The sequence below is a fragment of the Hesperophylax consimilis genome, chromosome 9 (genome assembly GCF_061612785.1).
Source record: "Hesperophylax consimilis isolate HC1 chromosome 9, BYU_Hcon_1.0, whole genome shotgun sequence".
NCBI classification, from domain to species: Eukaryota; Metazoa; Arthropoda; class Insecta; order Trichoptera; family Limnephilidae; genus Hesperophylax; species Hesperophylax consimilis.
The window spans coordinates 27,085,228-27,110,370 of NC_142844.1; the positions used below are offsets into that span (position 1 = coordinate 27,085,228).

The following is a 25,143-nucleotide window of genomic DNA, read 5'->3' on the forward strand; positions in this document are numbered from 1 at the left end:
AATGAATAAATCAATAAATAAATGAATAATTAAATAAATAAATAAAAATAAATGAATAAATAATTAAATGAATGAATGAATAATTAAATGAATGAATGAATACAGAAATTAATTAATGAATACAGAAATGAATAAATAAATGAATGAATAAATAAATGAATGAATGAATACAGAAATTAATTAATGAATACAGAAATGAATAAATAAATGAATGAATAAATAAATGAATGAATTAATAAATAAATGAATGATAATTAAATGAATGAATAAATGAAAGAATAAATAAATGAATGAAGGAATAAATTAATTAATGAATAAATTAATCAATGAATAAATAAATGAACGAATGAATCAATGAAATTCTCGGAAGTGGAAATGAATCCACTTCCAGACATCCGATCGAGCTGAAACTCGGCAGATTGACTCGTTTAACAACACAAACACACATTTCTTTGAAATTGGAAGACATTATAAAAAATTACAGTAAGTATACGAAATAAATCCCGATACCATCCATTAGGATTTGGCTTAAGTGATAGCGCGGTTCACTAATTTTAGTCTGTCCCTGGGGAGGAATGTTCAATCCTCAGCCAAAGCAACTATTAATAAAAAAAATAGATGTGTTATAGTAAAAAACTTGATTTTTTTCTTTCAATTTTTAACCATAATTTAATTTCTGGGTTCTGGAACAGAAGTGTGTACATAATAATCACAGAATACCTAAACTGATAGAAGCGTATTGTTAATGTATTTGTATATGTTCAAAAGACAATCAATTTCACTGGCCTGTCAGCAGCCAAAAATTCTTATGTAATTTGGTGACATCAGTTTTCTTTCAAATTAGTATAGATCACACATCTAGGGATTTTATGTTCAGTGCTAATAATAATAAGGTGCCTAATTTCAATGAATTTTTTAAATTATTCTCTTTTTTATTAGATTAGGTACAGATGAACGATCTTATAATTCCTATGGCAATGCCACAAAAATGCATAAAACGTAAATTCTTTATCAAAATAATTCTGCAGCTCTTTCTTACATGCGAAAATAAAAGTATAGTAAGAAAAAACTGTTGAAAATAAGGCAAAGGATGTACGTAAATCTGCTTGCCCAAAGAAAAATGTAATTATTATCATACATCTCCCAACCATCAAGCACCCAATGACTTTTTAAAAGTATTACTATTTTTTTATTAAATTAAGTACCTAATTTCAATGGCTTAAAATGATTACAATTTTTATATTTAATTTGATACCTACCTAACATCTATGGCTTTTTAAATAATTACTCTTTTTATAATTAGGTAGGTACCTAATATCAATAGGCCCCATCGCTCATGATAGAAATTGTGCTGCAAAGCTGAAATCAGTTGTATTGTCCTAGAAATTTTGTGCAGAAAAGGTTATTTATACAAACAGCAGGGTGATTCTGTATATTCTCCGCTAACCTAACGTTGGTTAGTCTGTGTTAAATCAGTCGCATGTAGCTTACATAACAGGAGTTCTGATGAAGGTGGATCAATACGAGGATCAATACATCGAAAAGTTCTGATGGTGTAATTACACGCGACTGATTTAACGCCGATTTACATAACGCAAAAGATACAGAATAATCTACAAGATCTTCTAATTTCTAGTGCCTACCTACATAAATAAATCATTTGTTTTTTTTTTTTAAATTCCTTTTATTATTTTTAAATTAACTTTTTACACCTATTTCAAATTAGACATCATTACATATTTCCACAAACATATTTATTGACATAAAAAAAGCAAACAAAAAATTAGGGATGTAACAAAACCAATATATATCAGATTCACCAATGCCGATAACAAGTATTCAAAGATAATTTTTTTCATGTTCACATTTAAATCAATTGATTTTGTTAACAAAAGGAATTAAAGGAATTCTAAAAATGGATTTCACTGTAATGTTTTATTTTTATGTGTTAAAAACAGAATTGAATCTTTCATAATCAATAAACAGTAATTTTGTATGGAATCATAGGGTACTAGTTGTATTGACAAAAGAGTATTGTTACAACCCTACAAAAATAATTCAACAGACGTTAACAAAAACCAATACATACATTAAACTTACATGTTAGAAGTTTTCTTACTCGACTTAAGAAATTCAGATTTTTCAACCCTTAACCACTCAGAACATTAGAACGTCAAAAGACATAAATATGATAATAGCGGTCAAGACATTAGAACGTCTTTTCACGTAAAGGCGCGAGATTTTACAAAAATCGATTTATTTCCATCACTAGTATACGGATTGCCATGATTTAAAAAACAGAGTATCGATAATGAATAAGGCTACGCGTCTGTATTCAAGAATATCTATGGAACGTAGAGGTGCATTATCTAAGCCGATTGAATCTGTCATCTTGTTCGTTCATAATTTATTGCGTTTCTAAATAATTTATTAAAAATATTTTAGTTTGGACGGTTAATATTTTGAGGTGACTAATAGTTTTTAATTATATTTCTTCAATATATAAAGTGTTATTTCTTTATGATACTCAGAAAAAAGTACATTTTTCACGGCTTTGAAATAATGGTAAGCGATTTTTACATATTTTTGACGTTTTCATAAAATGTATATTTAGAAACGCAAATATTTACGTATAACAACACAATGCGATAGTGGATTTCATAAGCTTTCCAAAACATTTTTTAGAATGAGGCTACGTTTCCCAAAACGTGAGTTATGAAGCTTTTAGCAAAACTCGTAAATAACACAAAAATTATCACGTTTTGACAGTTCTCAAAGGAACACATAGTAAATAAAAGTCTTTGTCTGAGAGGTTAAGAAAAAAAATAATAATTAAAAAACTAATTTTGAACTCTTGTATAAGGTTTTCAAATAATATAGGCACAGGAAGTTTTTTCCCGGTCCTCGGAAAAACGTTTTAAGAGAGTTTGACTATATACACAAATAACTCGAAGATTAAAATAAAATGTTTTCATATCTAACACGGCTTCATCGGCAAGGCACTTCTTCTGATAATACCTACATCCACTGTCTGTCTTCCTTTCTTATTAGCTTCAGGTCTACTTATGTAGCTCTTAAAGCTTTTGCAAGATTGTTCAAAATAACAGACAATAAATTATCATTATAATTACAACAGGTTAGGATAGATTCTGTTAACAAAAGCCATTTAGTAGGCTGCTGAGTTCTTGATACGGATAACTCCGGAGCCTAATAACTCTACAATTGAGTTGTTTGGTATCAAAACTGGTCAGATCCAAAATTAAAAAAAAATAAACTAACTATTGAACTGTGTTCATTATTAACAAAAGAACAGTTCTTATTTTTCAAAAGCAGTCATATCCGCATATTTTGTAAGAGAAACCGGTTTAAAAAGCGGCTGTGGTATGAAAAATAGTCAAATCCAGCACTTGTTTTGGTGTTTCCTGAAAATTCACCTAAAGTGGAGTTGACCAGTTTTGATACCAATGGTCACAATTATAATGTCACATTGGGTTCAGATTTGGTAGAAATGAACCTAATGAGTAGTTCCTTATAATTTGTCATTGAATGGATGATTATGGGATCGAGATCTGGAAATAAAATAAAAAAATAAGTAAGTTTCAAAATAAACAAATTAGTCATATAAAGAACAAGACGATGTGGTGTTATTCTTTAAATGACAAAATATACAAATTGGTAATTTAAAGAACAATACAATGTGGTGTTTTCTTTAAATGATGAAATATACAAATTGGTCATTTAAAGAACACTACAATGTGGTATTGTTCTTTAAATGACAAAATATACAAATTGGTAATTTAAAGAACAATACAATGTGGTGTTATTCTTTAAATGATGAAATATACAAATTAGTCATTGAAAGAACAATATAATGTAGTGTTGTTCTTTAAATGACAAAATATATAAATTAGTAATTTAAAAAAACAATACAATGTGGTGTTGTTCTTTTAATGACAAAATATCCATGTTGTATTGTAACACATTGTATTGTTCTTTATATGACAAAATATACAAATTATTCATTTAAAGAACAATACAATGTGGTGTTTTTCAATAATAACACAAAAATTCACGAGTCATCACGGCACATGAGCTTTGGCTTTTGTATAGAAAAGGATTCAAATATTGGAATTTTCAAAAGCAATGTGTTTGGTAAGCATACAACAAAAAATAGTGTCGATAAACTCAATGTCCATTATTTAATTTGTGTTTATCTTTGGAAATGCTGTGTGGAGGGTCAATAAGGAAAGCAAGGAGTTAACCTGGATCTTAAAGAGGCCTGCGTTGAAGGAGGGAGGAAAAATAAAATCATCAAAATATTTCATAGCCAAGCGATTGAACTCATGACTTTTAATCATATACAATTCTCATGTGTCTAGCGGCTGTACACCAGCGCTGAAGGGATGATAATGCTAGTTCTTCTTGGCAACGCCCACTGAAATATCAGTAGAACAAGCTCAACGTTCCCACCTGACTTGTATGTTCTAAAGACAGCAATCTGTCTGTTAACCTTTACAACGCAATCTATAATAAGATAAGAGAATAAGAACTTGGCCAATAGTCGAGAGTGTCTCTGGTAATTAGGGGCTCCACACCAAAGCTGAACTCAATCACGGGTACATTTTATATGGCATAAAAAAATGTGACAAAAGATTGATTACCTTTTAACAACAGTGTTGGCGTTGGTGATGGTTCTGGCCTGACAACCGTGTTTCAAATAGTCTATACACCGCCATTTCCTCACTCCGCCATCTGTACTGGTGCTGGTCAGGGAATACTTGTAGTTGTTCAGGATCATGGTCTGGACGGTAACATTGTCAACATCTGAATTTAAAAAATACAATGCGATTAAAGTCAAATGTCCATACAAGAGATTCTTCAACAAGTTAAAAATTTCTTCTAAACATCTTGGTACCATGTGTTAAAATTGAAGAAAAAGAACAAAATTACAGCAAATATAACTTAAAGCAAATTAACCCATTCTATTATCATGCTCTGTTTTGTCACTGTGCGGTTTTATTCGGTTACCGTTGAAAATAGCATATACATGCATAGAAGAGTTTATTATCTTTTGTTTCCAAATAACTTTCAGATTGGCAAACTCTTTGATTTGACATTATGTATCTATACAACCACAAAAATTACATATATATATACATATTATAAAAGGATAAACATCACTGGACAATATAAATTTTGTGTGTGAAATTTTCAAAATTAGAACTAATTACATATGTAGTAGTAAAAAAAACCTACTTACATATACATATTACGTATGTAGTAATAAAATTGGAACTAATGTACCTACTTACATATGCATATTATATATCTAGTAGTAAAATTAGAACTAATGTACCTACTTACATACATATACATATTATGTATGTAGTAGTAAAATTGGAATTAATTTACCTATTAGTAAAAGAGTATGACTAATCCTACAATCCTAAGCACACATTGTTTCACAGAATTCGAACAATTCATCAAATTTCAAAGTTAAAATTAAAGTTCTGTGAACATTCTATTTAAGTTCTGTTATTAATTCATCATGGGCCGGTTGTTTCACAGTACATACATGGATAGTAACAGGACTTGAATATTAACTTTGAAATTTGATGAATTGTTCAAATTCTGTGAAACAACCCATCCTTATAACTTTAGTGAAAGGTGGGGTACATTTTAAATACAATAATTATGTCTGTTAACAGATTGGTTTTTGCAGCAAATATTAGCCTAAACATTGCAATTTACAAATGTGACATGTAATTTGTCTGGTAAATATATAAGTTTTTTACAATTTATTAACGTTGAAAATTACATTTAAATGTGTCTGATTGTAACAGAAAGAAGGGGGTGAGTTATGAGATCGGTGTGAAAAGTTGCCATGAAAATTTTAATTAACCGACGTAATAAAATATATTGATCAAAACCACCTTATTACATACCAATTTAAAACCACTTTATTTTCAATATTTTTTTATAAAAATTATAATGTCTAACCGCAGAGTGATTGCTATAGGTGAAAGTTATACAAAATACTAGCTGAAGTCCCCGGCATTACAAAGTTTTTAAAATCAAAATGTAGACAGTAATTTTCCTCTTGTTTCTTTCAAACTCGGAATAAAACTTTAGATTTGCATAAAAAAACAAAAGCAGGCCGGCAGGAGCCGCCACCGAACGCCTCCCGCTGCAGACACTCTTCATTATATAAATAGATGTGGTATGTAATTTAATTGAAGCAAGGTCAACATAACGCACTCTGAATTTGAAAAAAAAATACAGATTGAGTTACTCAGATCAGAGTTTATTTTGACTTGTTTCTTTCTTGCAAGGTGATACTTGCTGTGTTTAAAATATGTGAGGAAATCTTACTTTTATTAGGGGTTTTCACAGGGTCAGGGTCATCATTTCGGGATACTTCAAAGAAATCTGTAGAGTCTCCATCACCACTTAAATCCTCGGAAGCTACAATCACCATGTCCTCATCCATCATCACGTCCCCCAGGTCTCCTGACTCCGTTTCTTCTGGAGGGCTGAGGGATTAAATTTGTGTGAACAAATATATTCATATTTCTCTATAATGCTATATATTCTTCACCAAAGGGGCACAAAAAACTGTAAAAACTATACTTCTAAAAAAAGGACTATAAAAAGTGTGAACAGTTCTCCAAAGGATCTTCTTCATCACCTGTTACTCGAAATAGTGTTACATAGTTACAATCCAATAGCTCTTCTTCATCACCACTCGAGATAGTGTTAGTTACAGTCCAATGGCTCTTCTTCATCACCACTCGAGATAATGTTAGTTACAGTCCAATGGCTCTTCTTCATCACCACTCGAGATAGTGTTAGTTACAGTCCAATGGCTCTTCTTCATCACTTGTTACTCGAGATAGTGTTAGTTACAGTCCAATGGCTCTTCTTCATCACCACTCGAGATAGTGTTGGTTACAGTCCAATGGCTCTTCTTCATCACCACTAGAGATAGTGTTAGTTACAGTCTAATGGCTCTTCTTCATCACCACTAGAGAAAGTGTTTGTTACAGTCCAATGGCTCTTCTTCATCACCACTAGAGATAGTGTTAGTTACAATCCAATGGCTCTTCTTCATTACCACTCGAGATAGTGTTAGTTACAGTCCAATGGCTCTTCTTCATCACCACTAGAGATAGTGTTAGTTGCAGTCCAATGGCTCTTCTTCATCACCACTAGAGATAGTGTTAGTTACAGTCCAATGGCTCTTCTTCATCACTTGTTACTTGAGATAGTGTTAGTTACAGTCCAATGGCTCTTCTTCATCACTTGTTACTTGAGATAGTGTTAGTTACAGTCCATTAACTAATACTTGGCCATCCAAATTCAAAGTAATATTTATGTTATAAAGACATTACAATAGCTTCATCTTGACATCCACACAGCGCACAAAGCACCCAACTTGCAAATAAATAATTAATTTGTCAAAAGAGCAAAATCAAGTGTATGAAATCAGTTGTATTGTGACTATAATAATATATTTAGACCATTTTATAAATGTTCAACTACCACTAGATGCTTGTTCACCCTTGTCTAGCTTATGTGTCGCTCGGTGTATTTTGAAAGTATACATTGTCAAAACGCAGAAGTCAAATCTAAATTGCAAGTCGCAGTGTTGGAAAGTATACTGTGTTATTAGGCAGGAATCGTGTATATTTTCTAAAAACATACGCCTAGATGTTAACCCAACACACGCTATATCAGTACCATTGCGGGAGTAATTGTGTGAGTAGGTTACAGATTTTAGATGTTGATTTCTAAATAAATTTAATTGCCTCAAGGATTAATTTGTTACAGCCAAAGTGATTGCATAATATCTAGCTAATGTGTTCAAATAAACCTTACAAACCTATACCCTAAAAAATCTACAAACCTATTTTATATTTAATACAAAATAGATTCATATGTTGAGTTTCTTTATCTATGTAGATATTACGAGCGAGAAAGTGATTAATACAGCACCATTAATCACATTTTGAAAGTATGCAGTGTGTATTTATTTCTTTATGTACTTCTGAAACCATACAGTACTAGTACACTATGGGTGCGTTTTGACCTTGTATACATTCAAAATACGCGCGCACTAATCGAGGGTAGGAAGTATATGTGACTAGTACGCACAAATCGTGTATACTTTCTAAATAATTTATTTCTTTATTACTATTTATTTATTAGTGTTACGTGAAGATACAAATATTTATTTATTAATTAACGCCCTTTTTCGGGGCTTTTACAAAGCTTATATTATACTTCTGAAACCTTACGGCGCTAGTAAACTATAGGTGCGTTTTGGCCTCCAGGAGAAAGTATGAGCCTAGTAATATATCTATTTAGAATTATTTGTAAAATGGTCTTATAAGTTACAGATTTTAATTTACTTTTGTGAAATGCGGCGCGTCTGATGGTGTTTGGCAGTAGTTTTCTCGGTGTCCTGTTTAGTGGTTGCCCGGGTCGTGGCTGATCTCGGCATGATAAGGAATTGGGATTCATCAAAGTCGTCGCCGTCGGGGATCTCATCTTCTTCGGCGATCGTTTCGTTTTCTTCCTGTGGAAACTTCTCCATGTCATTAACCTGTTCATCTGCCTGCAACTTTAGGATGTCCGTGTCTATGTCCTGAAAGCACAAACAAAATAATATGTAATTAATCAACCTATTCTAATATTATTAATGCTTTTGAACGAGTCACGCTCGCGCGCTAAATGTGCAATTTCTGCTAGCCTCGCCGGTTTCTATTTTTAGCTAACACGAGTAAGGCTTGTCAAAAGTTAGCAATGTATTTTAAGCAGTTTGAATTTGCTTGCAGTTTGCCTCAGAAATCGGTTGTGTTTTTGAGCTGCTATTTTGTTTTTACTATATTATTTTCACATTTTCGTGTATGTATGAATCAGAGATGTGCTTTATTTCAAATAAATCCATTTCAAATGGAAATGCAAAATGCAAAATGGGTATTTTCCATTTTGTATTTTAAATGCTTTTCTAAAAACCATTTTGCATTTTAAATGCTTTTCTCAATGCATTTTCCATTTTAAATGCTTTTTTGCAACATTCTTCCTACTATCTCCACTCATTTTTTTTCATAAGCCCCAAATATCAGTCGGTCCTCAACCTCGCTATGAGAGATAATTTACATTTGTCAAGTTGCTCCCTGGTAGGAGCCCTGGCAATTGAGTGATACCGTTACAAAAAATACTGATTCAAATACTGAACATGGGGCCATGACGCTGTAATATTAAATGTTGGATAGCAGTTTCATGTTTTTACGTTGGCAACATTAGTCCCGCGCAAATTTTTTGTGGTTTCATAATCTGTAGTCGTGGTGTTTTTGGATTTACCATCATGTAATATGTTTTTTCTACATTGATGTCCATTATTAAATGACAAAATTGTTTAAAAATTCTATAATTATATAAATAAGTAATCCTATTTTTTTCAATATTCATTAAATGATGAAAATTTAATTTGTGTTAATAAAATTATTGATCTAGGCATTATGTTCGACAGTAAACTCACCTTTGTATGTCATATTAATAATATTATCAACAAGGCCCTAAAGACTCTCGGCTTTGTTTTGAGAGCTGCAAAAGATTTCAATAATTTAGGAACATTTATTATGTTATATAAAACCCTTGTCAGATGCCAACTTGAGTATAACTCTACGTTATGGTCTCCATTTTTTAATATTCATTCAGATAACATTGAAAAGATTCAACGGAAGTTTCTAAAGTTTATAAATTATAAATTGCATATTCCTTTACAAAACATAAATTACAATTACCTCTTGGATAAAATGTCTCTATTGAAACTTTCGGAAAGAAGAATAAGCACAGATTTAATACTGTTACAAAGAATACTACATTTTAAAATTGACTGTCCCGAATTACTTCAATGTATCAATATCCATGTTCCCAAAAAATCATGGCGACATTTCTTACCTTTTTACTTCAATAACACCAGGACACTAGCTTACCAAAATTCTCCGATTCCGAGACTTCACAATCTCGGAAACAAATATTCTGATCTGGGTGTTATATTTCATTTGAAAACTAATCAGTATAAATGTTGTATATTCTATCACTTTTATTCTTCTAGACACAAATAGACCTATGTACCCATATAACTTCTCCGCTTCTACTATTTTGTTTTGTTGAATCTTTTAAATTCAATTATATGCGTGAGGATTTATTTTTGCCATTATGTTTACATTCTTCTTTATTGTATTAATTTTTAAGTGTTTACTCTGATACAAAATGCTTATATTTTTTTAAAGAAAAGCCCACTAGGGCGTGTAATAAAATAAATAAATAATTATTTTAATTGTTGACCTGAGAAACCATTTTGCATTTTCAATGCATTTTGAAAATAGGTATTTTGCATTTGAAATGCTTTTCTAAAAACCATTTTGCATTTTGCATTTTCAAATGGAAAATTTTTGACCCATTTCCATTTTGCATTTCAAATGGTTTTTGATACCCATTTTGCACATCTCTGGTATGAATGCATCGTTTAATTTAACCTGATTTTTTTAAAACACTTTTTACTAAAAAAACCCTAGCATTAAGTGGTTAATTTAAAACATAAAAATTAAGTCAATAATATTGCAAATAATTAGAACAGAGCAATTGAATGCGATACACGACAAAATCAGTAATGTTCCGTGTAAATACACGGCCAAAAAGTAAATAAAAACATAACAAAAATTTTATTTGTTTTTTTTTTAAATAAACAGAATGGTATTTGAAGAAATAAGATTGGTCAAAGGATAAAATGCATAACCGAAAGCGAAAAGAAATCATTGCATTGTTTCGATTCTGAATCATAGTCTATTCGCTAGGACCCGGATTAGTCATCACAAAATCAGGATAAAGATGAAAGAACAATAACATCATTTTTAACCTTTTCACCGCGATCAAATGTACCGAAAATTACACTCGTACGCGGTACTCACTTTGAAAATCAAAACCTACCACTTTAAACAGCTATAAATCTCTTATTTTTTGACAGATTTACGATTTGCTTATCTTAAAAGCTTTATTAATGCTCTTGAAGTTTGTTGAAACACATAAATAAACACTAAACCACAGGATACAGATATAATATTATAAACAGTGACCCATCACAAGAAATCCACAAGAACTGTCGCCATACGCATGCACACTGCTTTATTGTTTATAGTAATTACTTACCCGGTCTGATGGGATTTGGACCACTGCGCCGATATCATCAAGACAGAATTATTTTTATTATTATATCTACTAACAAATAAAGTTTTAATAAAAAGTTAACACGAGGAGAAATATTTATAACTTTTGTTTTTCGTGGTAGTTTCTAAAACATGGCCACACACACAATGTCACATCACACTCTGGGCATTTATACTGGGACATTTTCCTTTTTTTAGAAATGGCGCACACTCGGCAGGCTCTGTGAAGTTTTTGAGAATTATTTCCCTTTATTGGGTGGGGCATATGTTTTGCTAATGCCTCAGCAACAATTATCGTATTACGGCTAATTGGAAATCTGCTAAACTGACATTTTTATTTGTAATTGATTTAAAAGCTATATGAGAGTTCAATAAATATAGACCAATAATATGAAAGGCCACTTTTTTATACCACTTAATTGTTTTTCGCAGGCAATTAATACTACTTAACATCAAGTCCACTTTGTCAACAGAACCCATACACTTATTATAGTCTAGAACGCACTTGGGTTTCATAATTGGTTAACGAGTTTTCCAATCAACTTTTCCCGTCATGTCCATGGAGTCGTCATGTAAGGTTGTTAGCATGTGAACTTCTCTTTTATCGCACCACTTTAAAGCCAACAGAGGTCCACGATGCTGTGCTTTCATTTCACCCTTTTTAAGTTTATTAAATTTTGCCATGTCTTTTCGTGTCTTCCGCACCGTACCACATGCAATTATCAATTAAAAGATTATGTCCTTTATTTAAATAATCTTGAAGTCGTGTCGTTACTACAGCCCCCGAAACCCCGAGACATTCAGAGTCAGTTATGTCAGTCCCTTCGCCACAATAAATAATGAAGTCTAATATAAAACCCGTCTTCACCTCACACAATACAAACATTTTAATTCCAAACCGGTGACGTTTGGATAGTATATATTGTTTGAAAATTAAACGCCCTTTGAAAACAATTATGCTCTCATCGATGCGTAAATTTTCATAAGGTATCAAAGTATTTTTGAACAATTTTCGGGTATGGTCAGTTAGGATTTTAATTTTGTAAAGTCGGTCACCAGGAATTTGTGTGTCGGGGTTTGAGAAGTGTAACATTCGCAATATAATTTCGTAACGATCCTAGCGAGCAATGGGTTAGTGGACCAGTGTTCTTCGATAGTAAGATGTCGGTTTCTAGACATTAACATTAACAGTGCAAAAAAATGTACATTTCTTCGACAGATGTGTCAACCCATTAACGAAGTCTGGATTTTTGGGAAGGTTCTTGTTTTGATATGGTGGCTTTTTAATGTCGATTAGTTTCAATCACAATTTTTGTCACTATTTCTTTGTTCAAGAAGTATTCAAAAAAGTCAATTTCCGATGAATTACAGGAAATTAAAGTGGCTGGATCAAAACCTGACACAAAATCATCAAATTCATGAACTATTGGAATTAATGGACCAGAGGTCCAAGAAGAAAAGCAGTCTGCATTTACGGTATAGTCTAAGTTAGGTGTACGAGAGTCATGATCTTGGCTTGTCCCGGGGGCGTTTATTTCACTGTCACTAACTTCTTCAGTAGTTGGTATATCTTGATCATCTTCACTTATTTCTAAATCAGAGTCAATGTCCAAAAATGTTTCATAAATTTCGTCTTCCGTAAGACTGCGGCTTGCCATTTTTAAGGGAGTTCAATTTTGATAAATAAACGGTAAGCCTATAAATATAGACAGATATATTACAATTTAGGTTGTCCACTAAATTTAGAAATAAAATCACAAAAGAAAGTCAATCAAAAAGTCTTGAGTAAAATAACTATTTTTAAAACACGTCACTTCACTTCATTTCACAAACAAACTAATGTACCACAGAAAAATAAAATACTTAAAAAGATTCGCAAAATAGAAATCGGTCAATATTTTACATCGACGCATAAGTCCATCAAAGCAGATTGGATCACCTAAGAAATACTATGGATGACACAACGGTTCAGCGGCGCGACATTCAAATGACTGAATGAAGATTTAACGAATCATGGCCTTCACAATGTTTTATATAAACAATTTAATATATTCTAACCAGCAAACGCAAGATGTCAGTAAGATAAAGGATTGAACTATTTTTTGGTTCAGTTATCTGCTAAATTCGTCGCGTATTTACGTAGTATACAGCCGCTAAAGTCAAACGCATGATATGATGCGCGTAGCGCTGGGGGTACAAATTATTTTCGCATGAATTGATGCGCGTAGCGGCGAAAAAGTTAATTAAATAAAGGATACATGAAAAACAAGCAAATTTACAGAACTATGTTCTAGATTCCAGATAAAATACTTTTACAAAATTTTATATAAACTATACAATAATGCAAATTGCAGCTCACAGTATCGATTCCTTGGATCTGTAAGGCTTTGGCAGCTGCAAAGAAAGGTTCCAGTTCTTCCTCAGTAATGTCCACTTGCCCGGTGTACACATACTGCAACAAGTTCTTCAGGGTCGTATAGGATACATTCTGAAATATTACCCAAATATATTATGTGATTAGCTCATAGACTAAATTAGACTAGACACGGCATATTCATTTAAAAATAACCCCAACACAATTTTGGTTTGGTTCACATGCACATTTATGAAAAGGCCCACGCATTATGTCGCAATGCGAAATGGGCACTGTGCATTGCGTTTTACCTTTTGTTGCTCTATTTTGCTTCTCAGCTATGCTGGGCAAGTTCATTTTTTCAATCACAAAAATAACCGAGTTCCAAATATTTAAATTTGAATTATGTCCATATTACAACACCTCTGACAACAAATTCTCCGTGGTTTCGCTTACGAGTTTGAACGATTGTACAAGGAGTTTAAACAGAGTTGGGTTGTTAAGTTCATCTCTATATTTGTGACGTACGCTACGTGGCGTTATTTTTAAAATGAATTTAACTAGACAGGGCTAATCTAGTATAATACATCAATGGATTAGCTAGGTTCCAAAGTTAGTCCAAATCAGGAACTCCAGTCATAATATTTTTCACTGGATTCCTTACTGGAGCCTATTTCATTGGAAGAATCAAGTATGTATATACATATACATAGTGTCCGGGGGTAAAGTGCGCTAACTTTGGGGGATGATTCTACATGATTTTAGAAGTAAAAAATAGATAGATAAGTAAAAAATAGTCTTTTTAGAAATTCCAATTTATTAAGGTAGTTTTTAGGTTATAAAGTTGAATTGTTTGTGTGGGAAAATAAATATTCTTCTATGGAAAAATATTTTTGTATGGGAAAATATAGTTTGGAATTTTGAAAAAAGTTATTTATCTTTTTTACTTCCACCATCATGTAGAATCACCTCCCGAAGTTAGCGCACTTTACCCCCGGACAGCCTTCATAAATATATCTACAACAAACATTGGCCCACAATTTAAGTTTACAAAAAGTAATACATAGTTGTAATATCATAGACATCTGAATTGATAGACTGATTAGCCCATCAAGAAAAAAGGGGAACAAACCAAGTTGCGGGGAGCGGGAAGGGGGCGTGACCGTCTCACTCTCTGTAATTTGTCAATAAACTAATCTCACAGTATACAGGCAATTCGCATTGTAATATCACCATTTAATGTGAAATAAAATCTGCTTACGAATTACTAGTCCTTTTTACAATGGTACGCAAATTGCTGGCTTCGTAAAAAGCTTAACTACAAATCCCGAATCAGGTGAACAAAGGCTCGGGCTTGTTTTCAAAATTGAATTTTATGGTACACTATAGAAACTTTTACAAATGTATTATAATTTACCCACTTCACTCATTTTTAGCATCGCTATGCATTTTGATTTCAAGACGGTTTGGTTTTAAAACCATTCGCAGAAAAGTTCCACAATGGAGTGCGCTGCAAACTGTTGCCTTACTTTCAGCGAACTTTACTTTTCAATGGTTATTTCAATGTGCGCGCTTCAGCGGTTAACTTACAACTGTCGAATTTCGCAGTTTATTTATTCTCGAATCTCTGGTGCCAAAAACATGTTTATGTGTTTTTCCCGCAACTTGTCGAAATGGTACTCAGATTTCATGTTAGAGCAAGTCTATCAATTTGTATGTCTATGTGTAGTATAAAAGTATCTACATAACATGTATAAGCTGTTTACAGTGAGGAAGATAATGGGGTGCCTGGCAGGGGAGGAGCGGATGATCTCCTTGAGGTAGGGGCTGGCTATGCCCACGATGAGCTGGTGCACCTTTACCAGGTGGCCACCCGCAGCCAGAGTCAGGTCCACAAAGTCTTCATTCTGTGGACAATAATTTCATACAAGTGAAAAGATGCAGTCAAAAAAAACGTTGGTTGGTTCTAGATGTGTGCAATTTTAATTAATTTTTTTAGTAGGTGTTGAGTAGTTGGTACTAAATCCACCAAAGAAGTTTTTTTAACTATGTGAAGTCTATGTGCCAACAATACTATGTTTGATATTTACGGATAGGGATTAAAATATGATTAAATTACTATATTTTTAATTTGTAACTTTTGTGTGCTAAATATCAAAGAAGTTCAATACTCCTTAGATCATGTGCAGATAACATGTCAAATATTACATCAACACCATAGACATATGAATATTAGTAGACCTGCCCTAAGTGATTAAAAGCGTATTATTCCCCACTCCCCATACCGGTTCCATTGGAGCCGGCTGTGCTCGCGTATGGCCTCAAGTGAATTTAGAAAATGTGACGTCATCATTCTTGTGCGAACTATGGTCGAGGCATCATCGGTTCATTTTACGAAATAACACGGCAAAATGGTGGCTTGTGGTATGAAAACTTGTAAAAATAGATGTGAAAAAGAGAATAAACCCAATTGTCGTATTACATTCCATATATAAGCATTATTTTACTTTATTTTAAGCATATTCACATCGTATAATATGGATCAGTTGTAGAAACATATACTATCACATCGAGATACGTCTGGACGCGAAACACAAAGCTGGTTGGTTGCTGGAAAGTAAATTATGAACATTTATAAAAGTGTCTTAACTAAATACGTAAACGAAATATTCGATTCTGAAAATAAAAGAAATAAGGAAGTTGAGTGAAAAATATTTTGACTTATAAAAAATATGATCATGTAGATCAAAAAATATCGATTCTAAATATATAAATATATTTCTATATTATTATTCTTAGAATTAGTTAAACGTTCTTGAAAAAGCATTCAATAGCAATAGACTGTATACGCTCCACGATTGGTCGAAAGAATTCTGACGTCACATGTGTCGTGACTTGTACGTACAACGGATCACCTATGGTGCATCTCTTTCTATTACATGAGAGATGGTCGGTTTAGATGAGAGAGGTGTATAGGCCAAACGTTTATTTGGGTATGTCAAATATATGTACGTATTTGTTATTATTATTATATGAAATGGATTTCTAAAGATACATATTTGTATAGTGCTTTATAATAATAGTTGTTTATTGCATAACTTAGAAGTTTTTATTATTATACATGTCACATAACATGTGATACACTTCAGGCCGCCGGCCGCCCAGAAAAGTCTCACAGTGAACTGGGCTGTAAACCGTTATTTTACTTTTGGTCTTTACTTTTCTGCGCGGTGGACCTGAATTCGCGCGGGGCACGTCAACAAATATCGACGGGAATACCGTACCGGGCGGGAAAAGCAAATATTCTAACTTAAAATATTAATTTAACTATGAAATCTTAATCAATTTTCTTTTTTTTTAATAACATCAATTCTAATAGACGGTTAACATTGGTAAAAAAATTACTGGAATTCCTTGTTGAAGAATTAAAAATTTTTTCATACAAAATGCTTAAGCGACGTGGTTTTCACAGTTCGAATGACGTCACACCACACCCCGCCTCTTACCGCTCGGATTCCGCTCGTTTTGGCAGGCTTAATAAAATTTAAACTTTGAGAATTAATTTAATTATGAAAACAAACTTTAAAAAAAAAAAAAAAATACCAGTATTTAAGTTTGAATGCGAACATTGGTAAAAAAAAAATTAAAAAAATGGACTCAACTTCCTTATTTATTTTGCCGAATTTGGACTTCGCAAATTTGTTCATAACGTGGCGAGTAATTTGCGCTCCCATGTAAAAATGTCTATTCATTCAAAAGCAGATTTTACTTTTAAGAACTAAATGGTGATATTATAAGGCGAGATGCCTATATACTATCAAATTGATTTATTGACGAATCACAGTCAGCTTTACCCTCTTCGTTCTTCAACAGTTGATTTTACCTCTCATCCTTAATTTCTAGTCTATTAATATTTATATGTCTGTGATCAACACCCTTTTATTTTATTTATAACAGGAATCAACAACAGAACCATCTAGATCAGTGGTTCTCTATTAGTTTTACTTGAGTACCCCAAGCTCGCGTACCCCTTGTAATGTCCGTACAGTGGGTATGCGTACCCCTTCAAGCAACTTCACGTACCCCTGGGGGTAGGCATACCACTAATTGGGAACCAATGATCTAGATAAAAAGAAAATAATTGTATTTATAACATACCTTGAGCAATGTACTTAAATTTGAGCACAGTCTGGTTTGATAACTATCCCAGGATAAGGCAAAACGGGTTGAATAAACTTTCCGTTTTTCCTAAAACAAAAAAGGTAGATAAATGATATTTCTTAAAAATATGCAATGTATGCTTTGAATGGTGGCAACTCTCTATAATGGCCCAAGTATATTACCGGAATGCAAAGTATGCTTTGAATGGTGGCAACTCTCTATAATGGCCCAAGTATATTACCGGAATGCAAAGTATGCTTTGAATGGTGGCAACTCTCTATAATGGCCCAAGTATATTACCGGAATGCAAAGCATGCTTTGAATGGTGGCAACTCTCTATAATGGCCCAAGTATATTACCGGAATGCAAAGTATGCTTTGAATGGTGGCAACTCTCTATAATGGCCCAAGTATATTACCGGAATGCAATGTATGCTTTGAATGGTGACAAATCTCTATAATGGCCCATGTATATTACCCGGAATGCTCTTCAAATAGTCAATAATTAATTAATCGTTTTACAGTGCCTTGAGGTGATTTTTCACAAAAGCTATGCAAAATATTATTACTATTGCACAAATTTCCAAATTATTGAAATAAAACCTTTTATTGAAATGACACCATTTGGCTGTCCTGAAACGGGAATCCTTCCCAGTTGGACAGACAAAGGTTCATTTTGTTTTGTATTGTTTGTAATTTATATATATACAGGGTGTCCGGAAACTCGTAGTACAAGCGGGAAACTGGTGAATCTAATATAAAATAAATAAATAAAAAACACCTCTTTCAACTTAATTATTACAAGAAACAACTATTTACATCGGGGGAGATGGAAAAACAAGCACAAAATAGGTTATTAGGATCTTAGGTTGGGTTATTTAAATAAATTGTGCATATTTGGATTGAAGCGCAACCTTTTTAAGAAAAACATGGTGTAAAAACATTAAAAAGTGGGAAATTTTAAACTTTGATCGAAAAAGAAATGGAACTCTAACTTCTTGATCGCCGATGCAAAATTTTCACCATGCATCAGCTGATTCTATTTTTGTAATAACTTGCTTGTTTTTGAAAATTATTGTACCAGATAATGTACCGTCTTACTAGATAATGTGTATATATATTTATAATAGTAGCACATACTCTACCATAAGTAATTTCCCCTGAATAGCTAATTATATTCAGTAAAATGATTTTTCAATAGTATCCCAAGGATAGGCTGGCGAACAAGAGGAATATATCTTTTACCTTCTCCCCGATGTAGTATATGTATTAGATGATGTATTAGTTGTGTCTTGTAGTAATTAAGTTGAAACAAAGGGTTATTGAAATAATTTGTGCAAGCGTACTAAGGAAATTTTATCGTATTATGTCCTAGCGGCCATGATGAGATAATATTATTATTTTTTTTATTAACAATATAAAGTTTTTTTACAGGTTTTTTTTCGATGTCTGTCTCACTATGATAAACCTGTGTCGAGACAGACGTATTGAGTACATAAATTAATGTTTACATATTATTTTATACATATAATATTTCATAACATAAATGACAATGTGAGAATGATAAAAAATAATAAATAATAATAATAAATTGGTTAATCAGCAAATGCATAAGCATTTTTACTAATTCAAAAATGAAAAATAACAATTCATGTTATGCAGTGATGATTTATCAATATAAATAATCTGATGGTATTATTTTCTTAATGACTGTACAGTTTAGGATTGTTGTAAACGGAAATGGCGCCATCTGTTATTTTCAAAAAGAATTGTTGAACTTTTCAAACCGCGGCATCCAGGTCTAAAGTGTCTCAAGAATCATATAGACTTCCACACAATACACTAGCTTTAAAGTAAAACATAGTTATAATACCTCCAACTTCTGACATTTCCCATACATTCTAGTGGCAGAATGCTAAACTAGCGCCTTCAAGTGGCGCAACTTCTGTGGTTTGGTTTTCTTTCATACATTTTATGAGGAATTCACAAGCCAAAAATGTGTATATTCTTAGTATGCCTTATATCACCACAAATATAGGTAACAGACATAAAATCACTCGGCAAACGCAGTCTACAAACGGTTGATCTTAACAAAAAGTGATGTTTTATTTATTTTGTGAATAATTTTATAAGAAAGAAAAAAGTTAACCAAGGGAAATTGTCACAGATAATCTTAAACCATATAATTGTATTTTATAAAGATTCTTTCTTAAACGCGTTGATACATTTCTAATGAAAAAATGCATATTTTTATAGTTCATGCTTACATTTTTTATAATGCAACTAATGTTTTTTTAAATCCTACTCAAGCAAAACAATAGAAAATGCTTCAATTCATCCAAAGCATATTTTTTGGTATCCATAATGTAAACCAATTCGTAGTAAAGATTAATCTAAAAAATACAGATTTGACATTCTTTATTTCAGGTTATTAAATTATGGAAATCGAAAATTAAAAAAAAACATTTTAGGTAATCTACATACTACCTGCATGCTTTTTTGATCAAAAAAAATAAATTAAAGCAGCTATTAGGTTTGTATTTACAGTTATAAGCCTATCACTGCCACTTACACAGTACTATACAGATATAATTGTTTGCCGCCATTATCTTGATGGAATGCAGCACGGTACACTAGCACCTCTAGCGGCCAGAGTTGCCAGCCAATACAAGTAAATACTAATAATAGTTTACTGGAGTCGGACGTATTATTTAGTATTTGCTATAATATTACCTCACTGGAGAATTATATAGGCTACCGCACTGACACACGCTTCAAAGTAAAATATAACTAGCACTCGCGCTCGCTTGAAAGTAAAATAGCACTCGCTTCAAAGTAAAATATAATGAGCGGCCAGTGTGTGGATGGTGTTTGGCCGGTAAGGGACTACTACTTACTACTGATGTTGCATGTCTCCGTGGGGAGGCCGCAGGAGACTCCATGGGTAAATCCATTAATTCTATGTCGAAAGGGTTATCATCAAAGAGAGCAGCTTTCGCAGAGGGTTTTTTAACTTTAGGTTTAGCTCGAATGGCTTCTGTTGAGTCTAATGTTTTATATTCCTCGTGGTGCCTTCTATCCAAATGCTTTCTTAAGTTGGTATTAGTCGACCTAAAAGAAAGTTTCAGATCGCACAGACTACATCTGGCCACCTGCTTTTCGTTATTTACTACGTCGAAAAAGTTCCAAAGTTTACTTGATCTCTTCCCAAGTAGTGAAGATCGCCTGGCCTGCGCATTATCTTCAATAGATTTTAACGGTTTGGGTAAATCAAGCTCATCTGTGGATAAGGGGTCTTCAACTTCAATCACGTCTACGGATTCCGTAAGGGTTTCCTCTTCAATCAGTTGGAATATTTTTAAATACACCGCGGGATGCTTTCTCTGCAAATGCCTTTTCAAATTAGTAGAGGACGTTTTGTAAGATATCCGCGCTGAGCAAAATGAGCACTTGGCATAATGTGTATCGCGTATAGCTTTGTAATACGTCCATAATATACTTGTCTTCCGACTTTTAGGAGACATGATATAAAATATAAGTTTATTACTTCAAATAACAATAAAATTTATTCGACGCGATAGATTTATTATTATGGTTAGGTCAAGAAGCATCAGATTGTAGGTTTAAGTCAAGAAGCACTCCACATCAACAACAATGACAGTTGATGGCGGCGGGACGTTGACATAGACAATATAGATTATATATAGTATAGAGTAGAGGACCTCTAGAGACGTGTATTTTTATCACTGCCAATAAACTAATAATTTTAGAATACTGCTGCTTTCTCCCTCTAATTTACTGGAATGTTGAATGAGGAAAAGGGACAAACAGAACTTTTGTCTACGGTATTTTCGTGGAATGAAAAATGGAACTTCTCGAGAAGTCTATGGTTTAGTGCTCAGTTTTCTAGTTGACTTCGGTAAGTGGTATAATCAGTACGTATAATAGTTCAGTACGAAAAGAACGTTTGCGGTGTCGTGGTCGTGTCTGTTTTCGTTATCGCTTTTGTGTTGAATTTGAGTATCTACTAGCTCCCCGCTACAGGGTGTTTTAAAAGTAAATAAATACTTTACTATTTATTTTTTATATAAATCGAAAACAGTGAAGTGACAATAACCATTATAATACGTTTGTGTAACGTTTAAAATGTCTGCGCGTAAGACAAGTGCCATGTGGAACCATTACACGGATTTGGGAAATTTTTTCGCTTCTTGCAATATTTGTAATTCAAAATTATCGTTCAAAAGTGCAACCAACAACTTAAAAAAACATTTAAACAGGAAACATCCCTCAATAGAAGACGAACAACAGTAAGTTACACACGTCCCTTATAATCGCGGCGTTAATATTACGCGTAAGGTCGGAATAGTGAAAAACTTGACTTATTACCACGGCGTAGGCATGGTTAAAATGACCTTAACCTCTTAGGCAATTTTGAGAGATATTCTTCAGTCTTCAATAGACAACGAACAACCGTATTCTTTTTGGGAGATATAATATAAATTCCAGAAACGATCTGATAAAAGTTATGCTATCTCATGTTGTATTACAGTGAGAAATATGCGCAGTGTTATAAAGAGAGAATACCTACCGCACTTTCACCTTTCATTAAAAAATTTATCATAAACGCTCTCAAACATTTTGAAATAATTCTATGAACAACATTGAGGATTAGTTGTTTCGCAGAATTCGAACAATTCATCAAATTTCAACCTTCATTTTCGGGTTCCGTGAGAATCCTATTTAAGTTCTGTTTTATATCATAATAGGCTAGTTGCTTGACATAACTGAAATAATAACAGAACATGAAAAATCTTTCACAGAACTTGAAAATAAACTTTTAAATTTGATTTTTATGGGTTGTACTTTCGTAGTGTAAGGTAAGTTACATAATCTAATAAAGTAGGTAATAGGCACTACTTTTGGAGTAAATACATCCATTCAAAAATGTATTGTATTGTGTAATTCGGGAACACGGACTAGTTTTTCTCGCAGATATTTCAAATTAAAAAAGTATAATTTATTTTAACTTAACCCATGCATGATTTATTAATTTTTCTGGAAAAAAAAATATTTTGTAGATATTTACATGCATATGCAAGGAAATATAAAGAATTTTATTTTTTTGTAATTTTTTAATGATATTTGATTTAAAAAAATTGTTGCAGGTTTACAGCACCATGTATTTAATAAAAAATAATATGAACAATTTACGTATGAAAAAAAAATAAAAAACCTAAAAAAATTTCTCAAAACTAATAAGTGTACCGGAAAAATACGAGTTATTACATATAAGTATTGTATTATTGTATCTACTTACCTAAGAAAATCAAAATAAGAACAGCAAAACAAAACTGTAATTCTAACCTCCAACCAATTTTCGAGAATCTTCACTTTTGTTAAAGAAAAAGTGACATTTGACAAAAAAATTTGAAAAAAAAGGTGATGCCACTCGATAAAATATATTACCGTGAACTTGATAATTCTAAAACGGCAGGCATTAAGTATACGCCAAAGAGTTAAAGGTGGTTTGAACGGTATGTTGCAGTTTTGCAACAGTATGCATTTAAGGGTTAACAAAAATACTTCAGTAAATTTTTGAAACAGCCTGTAGCGAGCTAAACGTATTCAACAGATACTGTGATTGAACTGAAACTTCGTCGTAAATTACGCGTACTACCGTAGGCTGAATACGCATTACTGTCCTTTTTCTAATTTTTCTTTCTAATTTGACTGAGCGAAAAGACTTCAGTATTTTACAGTTCGACGCATCACATCAACCGACAAAATATACTTATCTTTTCCCCCTTCCGTGGAGTGATAATCCGGAGTGTCAGAGTACTTCCATTCCACTCCACTAAAGAAATACCATAGGTAAAAATACTTCTTTGTCCCTTTTCGCTATACAGACCAGAGTAAGAAGGCAGTAGTATTTTAAAGTACAAAGCACTTCAAGGCCTGTGATATTTACAAATACTTACGAACCTGATATTTTGAAGATTTGTCGCAAGTACAACGTACAGCATGAATACACCCGGTACTTTTACTGGGTACAATAAGTACGCCTCACCCCTATAATACAAGTTAAAATTTACAGATTTACTTACCTGACACGGAATACGGAATCGAAACCAATTCATCGATCGGTGTCGTATGATTGTAAACCATCTAACAATGATTTATTCTTGACCTAAAAATAAATACTGTCCTGATGATGACTACCGATACTCACGATCACATGCGCAGTACGAATATTCCCTTTAGCTGGATCTGAACAAGTGGAAGGTCCGCTATCGGGTGATGCATACTTTCTGGCACTGGCACTATTCTTATTTTTTGTAGTTTCATTTTTTACAACGTGCACTGTTGGGTGTTTGCGCTTAACGTGACGTCCTAAATTACTTGTCGATCCATTACTATAAAGAATAACTTCAGGACAATGTTCACATTTTGCTTGGTTTTTATTTAACTGTGTAAAATGCTTCCAGGTTTGGCTTCTCTTATTTATTGAAGACATTATAATTATGATGTTGAGTTTTTGGGTACTTTCACCTTCACCCGAATGTAAAAGTGCTATATTATATTTATGTTATCTGATTTCAAATGAGAATAATTTAAAATAAATTCAATAACTGCAATACAATGAGTAAAAGCACGTTGTTGTCAAACAATGTTATTGCAGGGCTCAGCGGTGTTCTTCAAACTGTCAAAACATCTTTTCTTTTGTTTCGCTAGATGGCGGTAGTAATGCTTTCGTGAACTTAAATATGATAACGTCAAACACCCAGTTCAGTGAAGCCAGATGCGTCGTTTTTATCATGTTTTCTGGGTCCACTTAGACCTCCAAGGTTTAAAAAACATGTATAATTCAATTGTCCCATACGCGGGTAAGGGTAAGGAATCTACATTAACCGCAAGACCGTGCATATAATATTTGTATTATAATATTATTACCATAGGCAAAAGTATTATATGCCTTATACTCGGAGTGATGGTATACCGAAAAAATAAATCTCCTCAGTTTTTTCGCCAAAACTCCCCGATTTCGTAAAAACTCCCCAGATTCGAAAAATTCGGTACTACGACTTATAATATATTTTATATATTTATAATTATAATTAGAATATTTTTTTCTGTTATAAATATTGTTTTATTTCCTATAATTTGGGCAAAACAATACTATTTAATAATAGTTAATACCTACTTTCTATAATTTTTTATTTTGTAACATTTATACCTTGTCGTGATAAAAATAATAAAAAAACTGTCGGTACACAAAAATTAAATGCAAAAGGTGCAAAGAAAAATAAGGATTCTCAGTAAAGGTAGAGCCAGTATGTCAGTATTTTTAGTAATGGTTACACTAGACTTATAGTATATCTCGCCATGGCTCCTA

General features: G+C 32.7%; 2 protein-coding genes across 3 annotated transcripts in view; one reads left to right on the plus strand and one right to left on the minus strand.

Annotated features, from left to right (window-relative positions):
- Positions 1-1,796: 1,796 nt before the first annotated feature.
- LOC149421167 (uncharacterized) lies at positions 1,797-24,394 on the minus strand. 2 transcript variants are annotated; one of them, XM_089635855.1, is made up of 8 exons: positions 23,980-24,394; positions 17,746-17,835; positions 15,354-15,494; positions 13,594-13,722; positions 8,412-8,647; positions 6,373-6,533; positions 4,662-4,824; positions 1,797-3,569 (listed from the first exon to the last, which is right to left on the minus strand). In XM_089635855.1, exons 1-8 carry the CDS (start codon positions 24,262-24,264, stop codon positions 3,530-3,532), a joined length of 1,245 nt encoding a protein of 414 aa, XP_089491981.1. In that variant the 5' UTR covers positions 24,265-24,394; the 3' UTR covers positions 1,797-3,529. The 2 variants fall into 2 exon arrangements, with proteins under 2 accessions (XP_089491981.1, XP_089491980.1); XM_089635854.1 differs by lacking the exon at positions 23,980-24,394 and adding an exon at positions 20,645-21,422.
- The window catches only part of LOC149421168 (uncharacterized), a 37,953-nt gene continuing 34,528 nt past the window's right edge, over positions 21,719-25,143 (plus strand). Inside the window, exon 1 of the mRNA XM_089635860.1 lies at positions 21,719-22,057. Within this exon, the coding sequence (XP_089491986.1) occupies positions 21,894-22,057 (164 nt within the window). The 5' untranslated portion in view covers positions 21,719-21,893. The remainder of the gene's footprint in view (positions 22,058-25,143) is intronic.